At 39.7% G+C, this 10,907-nt stretch overlaps 2 protein-coding genes across 3 annotated transcripts; one reads left to right on the top strand and one right to left on the bottom strand.

Moving 5' to 3' along the window:
• Positions 1 to 767: 767 nt before the first annotated feature.
• cmc2 (C-x(9)-C motif containing 2) lies at positions 768 to 4,152 on the bottom strand. Of its 2 annotated transcripts, XM_034572797.1 has the most exons (5): positions 3,854 to 4,152; positions 3,556 to 3,615; positions 1,871 to 1,941; positions 1,710 to 1,781; positions 768 to 1,600 (listed from the first exon to the last, which is right to left on the bottom strand). In XM_034572797.1, exons 2-5 carry the CDS (start codon positions 3,590 to 3,592, stop codon positions 1,517 to 1,519), a joined length of 264 nt encoding a protein of 87 aa, XP_034428688.1. In that variant the 5' UTR covers positions 3,593 to 3,615; positions 3,854 to 4,152; the 3' UTR covers positions 768 to 1,516. The 2 variants fall into 2 exon arrangements, with proteins under 2 accessions (XP_034428688.1, XP_034428697.1); XM_034572806.1 differs by lacking the exon at positions 3,556 to 3,615 and having other exon boundaries at positions 1,871 to 1,987; positions 3,854 to 4,134.
• A 1,228-nt stretch (positions 4,153 to 5,380) lies between these two features.
• cenpn (centromere protein N) lies at positions 5,381 to 10,353 on the top strand. The gene is made up of 10 exons (XM_034572772.1): positions 5,381 to 5,721; positions 5,917 to 5,962; positions 6,058 to 6,117; positions 7,100 to 7,173; positions 7,292 to 7,465; positions 7,575 to 7,676; positions 8,490 to 8,544; positions 8,718 to 8,827; positions 9,047 to 9,170; positions 9,749 to 10,353. The coding sequence occupies exons 1-10, from the start codon at positions 5,551 to 5,553 to the stop codon at positions 9,868 to 9,870; spliced, it is 1,038 nt and encodes a 345-aa protein (XP_034428663.1). The 5' UTR covers positions 5,381 to 5,550; the 3' UTR covers positions 9,871 to 10,353.
• The last annotated feature ends 554 nt before the right edge of the window (positions 10,354 to 10,907 follow it).

Raw genomic sequence — 10,907 nt, 5'->3', positions numbered from 1 at the left:
TTTCTCAAAGAGGATTTCAGTCAGATTAGGTAGTTCTGAACACAATGATGTATGTTCAAGTGCTCATGTTTCTGGGAGGTTTGGTTGACAGACTTAACATTGGTCGAGCGCAGCGTGTATCTGCGAGGCCTCGCTTTCGCGCTGCCATCCCCAGGTCGCCCCTGCACAGACTCCTACATGTGCAAGATGGCAGCACTTGTATCCTGGTTATTTCAGCTTCATTTCTGAATAGTGGGAGCATCATCCATCTTTATATCAGTCCTATGGTCCTCCCACGCCTCAGCAGCTCAAATTAAATTTAACATTTTAGTATCACAGAACACAAGTTGAGTCCTGTTTTAATTTTTATAATCAATTTAATACCACACCCACCAAAGTATGAAAGTACGTCTGAAAACCGGTGAGGACAATATCATATGGTCAACTCCTTAATAATCCATTAACTAGTTCACAGAGACAAAGTACCACTCACACCCACAGGCAACGAGCAGGCGCCAATTAACCTAACCTCCATGTCTTCGGACTGTGGGAGGGAACCAAAGAACTTAGAGAAAACCCATGGAGGTGCAGGGAGAATGTGCGAACTCTACATAGAAAGGCAACCAGGGTTCGAACCGGGAAACATCTTCCTGTGTGTGCCAACCACTGCACCACCATGCCGCTCTAAAACAAACCTTCCACAGCTTTCCTTTTTGAGGAAACTGATTTCAATGCTTTTTAAGACCAGTACAGACAGAACCTTTGTTTTTCCAATGACACACCATATCAAAGCTCATAACAAATCATTTTACTTTATTTTGAAGGAATTTATCTTCTCATGAATCAATATGATTCCCCTTTCAAATAAACATGCAAACAACTTTCTAAATCTTCAGTGTGTCTATATGTAGCAACATGGAGAGGAACCCAACCACTGGTCATTCTGGTTTGGGTGTTATATGCATCTTTTATATCCTGAAACGGATTCTCCTTGTTTTCAGGTACCAGAATATTCCTGAGGTGTCCTGAGGACTAATACAATAGATGAAAGGGTTCTGCCACCGGCTCCACTCGTCTCTTTGATGTTGTGGTATTGTAATGCTGACATAGTGGAAATAAATGACGATCCAAACCAGCAAATTGTACTCCAAAGAACTAGTTGTGGTTTTGAGTTCATTACACAGTAAATGCATAAGCTGTAAATCTCAACCGGGTTTGTATTTGCTGGTTTTCACATGATGCCAACATTTTAAAAACATTTCTTCTTCCTCATGTTTCTCTTTACAAATATCAAAGCAACAGTAATAAAAGCAACATTTTACAGTTATACCAGCGTTTTGAAATCGTTGATGAACAAGATCACATTATGCTTAGACCTGTCAAAGCTGATACAACCCATCTTTAGAGAGACAGAGTTACAACCCTCCTGTCATGTCTCCACTCAAAAACAGCAGCATTACAGTTACGCCCCTTGATCCAATGTCTCAATATCTGAAAGCTTGCAATGCCAGTTGGCAAAGACGCAGCAAATCGTCCTTCAGACGCGCTCCTTCACCCCTTCTTTCAGCCTCTTTTGCATCGCCTGTGCGTGCTGCTTGCTGCGCTCCCGCTTATCCAGTCTCTGTTGAATGAAAGGAAAAAAAGATAACTCGCATTTAAAAATATATATATTGTTGGTAATTCGTCAGAGAACTTGTCTCTTATTCACTAAAACCCCCAAAATGACTGACCTCTTTCTTCAGGCACTGACGCATATCACGGTCCACATCGTTGCATGTGCCAATAAACCTCATGAAGTTGTGCTGAGGGTAAAATGAAACAAGATTGACTTGGTTTTGTTTCCTGTGCATGTGAAGCACTCAGAAACACAATGATTGAGAGAAGGTTGTACCTCTGTGTGGCACTGCCTCAGACGAGTTATCAGTTCATTGCACTCGTCCGTGTGCAGGTGAGGCGACAGATCAGGGTGCATTCTGAGTTAAGGGTTAACTGAACCACGGCAGGGAAACTGAAAAGCCACAAACAAGAGGAGCACGGAATGAGGAGGACCACGTTGACAATTAATGTAAGATTATGATAACAGGTGGGATTTAGTGGCAGTGCATCTTGAACTGCATCAGTGCACTTTTCCCACACCATGAGAATATACTGGACATCAATTCTACAAACTGAGGCTGCAACTAATGGTTGTTATTGACTATTGATTCATGTATTTAATCTTTTACTTAGCTCTGCCAAGGATTGTTTGATGGTTGGTTTGTTTGATTTCAAGCTAGGTTACGCAAAAACTACTGCCTTTGTCTTAATCCTCTTTGTCCCTGGCTCCATCCAGGCCTTTCCTGGGCTACGTGTGGGGCCTCTGCCCACGTCAGACCCCTCTCTTTCAGCTCGGCCGTCATGGGCCAGGGAAGAACCCATTACATTTTGGTGCAGATCCACATCAGGGGGAGGATCTGGAAATCTTTTTTTTTCACTTCCTTTAACATTGTGAAATAGGGCGTTCTCCCAAGGGAATAATTCATTGATCTTGATATCAAAAATAAAATAAAAGCAGGCATATAAAAGGTTATGCTTTTGTCTTGATTGTTTGTTTGTAGGATAACACAAAGTCTACACCACCGATTTCTATTTAATTTTGTAGAGGGGTTGGACATGACCCAAAAGGAAGAACCAATACAATTTTGGTGCGGATCAGGGGCTGGAATCCCTAACATTGTGATATATAAGGCTTTTTTTTTTAATTCACAGAAAATAATCAGACATGTTTTGTGGACTGATATTTATGAATGTGTGCAATTTGGTGCAGATCCAAATAAAATGTAAGATGTAGTGAATTGAATATTCATAAGGGGACTGTTGGGCCTTGTTTTTTTGTTTGTTATCGATTCTGCGTTTTTTTTCCCCTCTTTCTTTAACATTGCGTTTTTCAACATTTATTTCTGTAAGTCTAAGTCTGTGCAATGCGGTGCAGCTTGAAGGAATAATTTGGGACTATGGGACCTTGGTGGAGGTATGAATTCTACTGAGTGCAATTCTAATCAATAACTGATTCTATTAAACATCCAAAAATAGTGTTAATTTCCCAGAATCATTACAACTTGAATTTCTAGTTTTGCCTGACAAACACAACGAAATTCAAAATCAATTTTCAACTTCAGTAAAGCAAATAATTACAAAGTGCTGTACGGAAAGCAGAGCAAAACAATGAAAGACAGAGGATAAAAACAATTAATCATCATAATAACCACCATAAAATAAATAAAACCAAAAAGTATCCAAATCAAGAATTAAAAGCAGCTTTGTACAAATATGTTTAATGTAGTGTTTTAAAAATGGGAGACCGATTCAGTGCCTGATCTCCTCGAGGCAAGATGTTCCAAAGTCCAGGGGATCTGACAGAAAGAGTCCCCTTTGGTTTTTAGCCTGAACTCAGGGACACATCTGAGAGGATTGAACAATGAATCGATTACAACAAAACTGCTGTTGATCAACTCTGTAAAACCCACGATTCACTGATCACTTCTTCTATATACACGGTGTTGACCTCTTGCCAAGGACATGTCTCCTAAAGGATACTAATGCCTCCCCATCCCTCTCCTTCCTGAGCTGTCATAGTGATGCTGGACTTTACTCCTCCTGGGGACACAGAGAGGAGGTGGAGGAGCTGGTGGACAACACATGGGACACAATAACTGGACTACAGACATGCACAGTGAATACTCTGCAGTCACTTTGACACTGACTCTGCTCCATGGTGAATAGCCGGTGAGGTGTCCGGACATTTGAGAATGAGCTGAGTTTGGACATCAGATTGTAACAGACTGGGTTTATTGTGTCTCTCGTGGCTTATTACAGGTTATTTAATACAACTCACCGGTGGACAGGCGGTGTCACCTCGGTCAGATGTCACGTTAGCTAACCGTGAGGCCTCGGCTAACGTCACCAGCAAGAACCCACGAAGAAACACGGAGGTCTACGAAGAGCGTGGTCCTCTTCTTCGTCCGGGGACAGCGGGAGTTGCAGTAACTTCTCTACAGTTTTAACTAAGTCTAATAAAAACCTAAAACACATCAAGGAGCAGGAGGACACGCAGCCTGTGACCTGACACTCTCCTACACGCTTTTGTAACAGATAGCCAGAGATTTGAGTGAGAGGACACAACAACGAATCGGCGGCCGCTTCTTTCCTCCATCCACCAATGGCGTGCGTTGCTACCACAAAAGGCGGGACTTTCACTGGCGGAAGATAACAGTGGATGCAAGAGCATTCTCTGTGATGCACTTCCTGTTTTGCTTTCGGTTCAATAACATTTTAACATTTTAATTATTATAGCGATTATCAACAAAGATAAGAGGCACCACATACAGAACATCTGTCAACAGTGAAGATTTGGAGGAAGTGGAACATTTTGATCATTAAAAACTTGTGAGACACATTTGTAGAGTTGATATTCAGACCTTTGAACAAAGTTGTCTAGAGTTAATTTAAACTTTAGATTAGTGAAGCTCTGTAACAATTAGGCTCCCTCAACTCTAAAATCTAATTAATGAGAAATAGTTTTGTGATATTAACTAATGAGGCTTATGACAGCTCTAATGTAATATTTTAGACACATTGTGGATTTAGCTTAGGTGAACATGTGTATTTTAAGTATTATTTACATTTATTTAGATTGAATTATTGAATCACATCTAGTCATATGTTCACATACAGCATGTGGCTCTTGTCCTTCTTCACTTTGGAGTTCAATCAAAGAGTTTCTCCATTTTGACGTTTCCATTATTGGCAACAAGAGATGCAATTATTAAGTTTTTACAAGAAAAAACAAAGACTAAAGAAATGTTTAACGATAGGTTGGTACACATTCTTTTGTGTAGCAGAGCTTTTGTCCTTTTTCCTACTCTTTCTAAAATTGGCTCTCAATTTTTAAAGATTAAGGAAGATTTATTGTCATTCCAAAACACGAGGTACTTAAGAGGGAACGTACTGAGATCCCCGTAAGCGGCAATGAAATAGAACACTAGAATCTAAAAACTAAGCAGAAGCAGCAAATATATACAACTAAATAAAAACAATAAAACAATAGAATCTCAAACTAAACAAGGTTAAAAACATGCAAATTAAAAAGGTGCAATTGAATAAAAAGTATGGATATTAAAGTATTATTTCTTCTCTCACCTATTCTTGTTATTATTGATATTAGCATTATTATTATTGTTGTTGTCAAAAATTATTCTAACTAGTATTATTATCCTCATTGTTTTTATTATAAATAAAGATTTTAAAAGTCAGGGTTAAACTGGCACGTTTCTAATATGATTCTACAAAAGCATCAGCATCATTGGCGGTAGTGTAGCAACACCACCACTCCAGCGCAGCGGAGGGCGCTAGAGGGAGCACTTACTATTTTCTGGCGGGGTGTGATTGGTCGGTTCGTGTGCTTTATGTCGCTGGCGGTTTGTTTGGACTGTTTCTAGTGAGTGGTGCTCGTTAGACGGAGCTGAGAGTTTGATCAAACCCGGTAAGATCCCTCGGCGCAGCGGTTGGATGTGATCGGGCCCCAGAGGGAGAATGGAGGACTCCACCAGACGCGTCCTGCAGAGACTCATCCGACGGATTCCGACTCCACAGTTAAAAACAACGCTGGAGAAGTGGGGTCGTCTGACGGTGGCGCAGCGCGGGTCCATGGACTACATGCAGACCAAATGGGCGTTAACCGAGAAGCTGCTGTCTCTCTGTGAGGTACCAGACCCGTAAACACCTCTGTGTTAACTACAACGTGTAAAACCTGTGTTTAGAAGTGAAATTCAACGTCCAGCACAACTGAACCACGTTTGGTTTTTTACGCCATTTTTAAAAATACCGCTACTTTCCACCCAGAATCAACATCATTTGTGTTAAACTGGCTGTTTCGCTCACTGCTTTTCGTCTTCACAGGAAAACGACTGGACAACGAAACACATCACAGAGCTGGAGATGATTTGTAAGTCAACTGATAGGACTGATATTCTGTGGTTTGTGAGTAACAACCGTATCCTGCCATCAACCCACTAACCTTTGTGTTTCACTGTCTCTCAGATGTGATCGACAACCCAAACCAGGGGATGTGGCACGGCTTCCAGCTCCTGGACCCTGACGGTCTGTTTTTAACAACACGTGCAAGTTGTACTGGGAGATACAACACTATCAAAGTGTTATTGCACTATCGTTTTCATCAATAGCAAAGGTTCCGTGTTAAAAGATATATTGCTTCAATCTGTTAAGTAAGTAGTTTAACAGATGTTTCGTTGCTCGTACAATCGTCCTGTACCACTGCACTTTACTTATAATATAAATTTTTATTCTATTGCCTTTTTATATTTCTTTATTCTCTTGTTTACCCAATTTTGCTGGTGTAACAACTGAATTTCCCCGGTGTGTGGGAGCAGTGAGGAGGTACAACACATAATTGATCCACCTCAGATTTGCAAAAATGATTTGCTGTTAACAACTTATTGTCTATTTCTGCTCATGATCAAGAGTTTAAAACCACAACCTTCACTCGGCTGCAAAAAATTGTTCTTCAAAGTTAATAGAAAAAATAATGTGATATTTATTGTATTAATTATCAATATAGACTGAATTGTTTTTATCTTGATATGATTTTTGGGATTATCACACAGCCCTATATTGTATTGGAGAGCTTGGATTCTTCAGCTTTTCACTCGAACACTGCAGCTGCTGGTTGAAACAATTTTGTTTACTTTTCAATCAGTTAAATAATCTCATTGGGTTTTACAGGTATTTAACAAAGTAAATGTAGGTTTTGCACATGATAGTGATAGTTATACTCTTTATTTCTTTATTTTTTACAGGGAAATAAAGGGAATATTATGATTCAGCTGATTTTGCTATTCAAACCCATATTGGTATTTAGTTTTGATTTGAAATCTGATTTAGCTGGTTAAATTGTGTCTGGTTTTTGTGAGGGTCTAACCGGTGCTTGGTATGTGGACCGGGAGCAGGTTAAATAGAGATATTCACACTGACATTGGCTGTTAATGGAAGTATTAATTCACAAAGGAATTCCCATTTCTGCGCCTTTTTAATGTATGTTTAACATTTTGTCTTCTTGTTGCAGACGATGCTCACTCTGTCGAGCTGACACAGTTCAAGGAGCAGTTTAAGTCTCACCTCGGGGAGCTTGTAAGACATGTAAGCCTGAAGTATAAAATCCTGCTGTTGATGCAGTGGCATTATTACTTGGTATTTCATGGGCTTCTCTGTGTTTAACATTCAATATTGAAAGCCTTCTTTTGACCTTGCCTTCAAGGTGTCTGTCAAAATAAAGAAGCACACAGATGAAGCTGTCTGGATTCGGATCGCGTGGGGAGACAGCTTCTCTCGGCCCAATCACCTGAAACCAACATATGTTGTTCACCACCTTCAAACCCCTTATGTCTTTGTGACCAGTCTAACTTCAAAACAAAAGCCCCTGTTATCCCAGGTGAGTAATGAGTTTTATATTTAATCTTGACAATGTTTGTTTTTACAGTTGCCAGGCAGCTGTCTTTCTGTCTTTCTATTGTCCTCTAAGTGAGTGATGTCCTTGCCAGGCCCTGGTTCTGTCCACCAGACATCACACTATTAAGGATGCTAACCTCAGTGGACGGAAACTCACTGCGATCAGGGACTTGCTGATGAAGCAGTATCAACAGGTAAGCATGTTGGGATCACAACAGAACAAGACGTTAACCAGAAGATCAGGGGAGCTGAGAAAGGAAGTTACTGCACAGAGCGTGTTCCTGGTTTATTTAAATGCTGTCTGGCTCGAGTGAAGTCTTCACATTATGATGTCATTAGGATACAGGTTCTCTTATCAGCTAAAGAGATTCAATTTAAGTGGAGTGTTGTCCCACTTCTGATTTTTGACATTTGAGTATCTTGATGTGTTACTCAGCTTTGTCACTGAACTCTGCGGTCATGCGCTGGATAGGTTCTGATTTAAGTAAAGCTTTGTTTAATTTGTGTAATGGTGTAATGAAAAGTAACCGACCTTGATGACCGACAGAGGGGAAATCTAAATGGCCATGTTCATCCTTTTTGAACTTAAGCTACACGTAAATCTTAAATATTGTGTATTTGATTTCCAAATCTAGCATTGATAACATAGATTTTACGAACACCATGAAGTGAATTGAAAAGCATCACACTTTAGAGGGAGAGATTTATCATTAAGTTTTCTGGTTACATTTTGACCTTTGCACTTGGATATTTTTGTGGGTGCGTATTCTGTTTGTCACTTAAAATCAGTGGCGTAGATGATGAGGTTTGTGTGGAGATTTGTTGTAACCATACAAGTTGTGTGACACGGTCGGGTTTGTCATTATAGTACCACAACTTATTAGAGTCTGAAAAATGCCAAGAATTCTGAACAATAAATCAACAAATTCCCAAAGACTCAACTGTTTTATGTTATATTTTTTATTTTTGAGTAGATTCTGACTTTTCCTTTCTTTCTTTGTCTCTAGGTGTTTCCCACTAACTTCCCCAGCCCTCTTGCAGAAAAGAAAGAAACTGTCTCAAGTATGTTTATCAAATCATTCAATCAGGCCAAAGCTATTTTAATATTTTCTGCATGATGTCACACATATATTGTTTGTTTTGCTTCATGTATTTGACGTGTATGTGTAGTTCTGGTGGAATTCTGCATTATCGTTGAGTTTAATTAAATTTTTTGGCTTTGTGTGTATTTATAGACCCACAAATAGAAAGAGAACAAGCTGGACCTGGAGCACACAGACATCAGATGGCCTGTGAGGCCTTTGGCGATGGGATGTTGCCTCAACTACAGTCTGCAGTTTACAAGGTACCCTAAAGGCAGACTGGTGTTTTTAATACTTGATGCTGAGTAGAGGTGGAACTATTAAAATCAAATATACTTTGATTGTCCCATAGGGAAATTTATTTTGGGCCAAAGTGCTACAGCAGCTGCAGAACAGCTCGTTGAATATCAGAATCAGTATCAGAGTTTAGCCTCATTCTGTGCTGTGATCATCTAAGTGATGTTTCGTGTTCCTGTCCCCAGCTGGAGACAAAATTCAAAGACCACACCAACAGGAGCATGACAGAGCGGGACGAGCCGTTCAAATGCGTCGTCAAGTTTGAAAGCACCAACCTCCTGGAGTCACTTAGACACTGTGCAGCCTCAGGTACCACAAATCTGCTCGTCACAGCCTCTAACGAAACCAATCATGTGTTTGGAAGTAAATCATATTTACATACAGCAAACAATTTAGAGCGTCATACTACTTGCAATTACATATGTTGACCACAAGAGGGCACATACACTCTTTTCATCATGGTCAGTGCACTGTTAGGCCTTGTTTTCTAAAAACAGTGTTGTTTTTTTACATCTTTGCACCTGAACCTATCTTCATACTTTTCAACTGACATTGGAGAACTTGTGCACATTCACCAGTCGAGGTGGAAAGGATACATTCACTTTAATTCCCACAAATGTCTCCAAATAGTCTTCATTGGCATTTGTTTTTCTCATAATCACAGCTATTCCCATCCATAATACCAATCTGATATGAGACAGGTTTTGTGTATGATGTTTTGTGTAATTACCATTTGACAAGAAAATGCTTTTGTAAATTTCCCCCTTTGTTATTGTCCAGACAAATAGCTGCGATAACTATCATGTCAACAGAGTCAGAAATAATTGTGATTACATTTTTTTTTTTGTTTCAGACAGCTCAACTAATTTAGTTTTCATATTTTACAGGCATTGCATCCACCCCTGTCACCCCCCTGCTGTCATCTATTCCTCTAAAAGGAAGGAATTATTTTGTCATCACTGATAATGGCCCTGGTCCCTCCTCGCAAATGCACCAATCACAGAACTGATGGGTGACAGACTCTTGATTTAAAGGACTCACAGTGTCGCTTGTTCTTTATTTCTCCATCCATGGTTTGCTTTCACTATTTCATCATGGTTCCTGTTAATATGGCTCTTGAATATTCTTTACTCGCTGGATTTTAGAATCAGTTATTGTTCCCCTCTTTTTTTATGCACTTGCTGCTTCAAATATATAAATACTGTGCAATATAAACTTGTCATGTAATTATCTTTCATTTCATCTTCGATTTAATGATCTTTTAATTCATTTAATATGTTCACGATGTTGAGACAGCAGGGTTGTTGCAGGTTCTGTTTGAAATTCAATAATTAGAATTTAGTACTTAAAGTGTCTTATATATTAGGTACTGGGTCTTAAATACATTAGGTAGGTCTTAATTATGTTAACGCTACTTCCATCACACTTTAAATTTAATCTTAATTTTAAGAACTGTTTTGGTGGAAGGCATGATTTGTAATATGTGTGTGTGTGTGTGTGTGTGTGTGTGTGTGTGTGTGTGTGTGTGTGTGTGTGTGTGTGTGTGTGTGTGTGTGTGTGTGTGTGTGTGTGTGTGTGTGTGTGTGTGTGTGTGTGTGTGTGTGTGTGTGTGTGTGTGTGTGTGTGTGTGTGTGTGTGTGTGGTTGCTACAGATATTAGTAAGCTGAATTAAAACTACAAACAAGACCAACATGGAACTGATACCTGAATCTACAAACACACAACTTTATTTTAGTGCACTCAGCTTGGCTGTGGGAAAGACTCTGCGACTTCACCATATCTTCAATTCTGGGGAAGTGTATAATTCTGGGACTCTGATATTCCTTCATATCTATCTTACTTGATATAGCTCTGACATTTCCTTTACTAGTGTAGTGTCTGCTCTGAACATGTCTGTTTGGAATGGGCTGCTTGCTTGGCCTGTGTCAATGCTCCTGAGCCCACTTCAAAAATGATTACCTGGCATTAGTGCTCACTAATGACCTCCAACAGCTTCAGGGGTAAACAGCGTTGCAGCCAAATCCAATACAATTGAAGTAAATGCTG

The sequence above is a fragment of the Hippoglossus hippoglossus genome, chromosome 3, assembly GCF_009819705.1.
Source record: "Hippoglossus hippoglossus isolate fHipHip1 chromosome 3, fHipHip1.pri, whole genome shotgun sequence".
NCBI lineage: Eukaryota > Metazoa > Chordata > Actinopteri > Pleuronectiformes > Pleuronectidae > Hippoglossus > Hippoglossus hippoglossus.
This window is presented reverse-complemented; position numbering and strand designations above follow the sequence as displayed.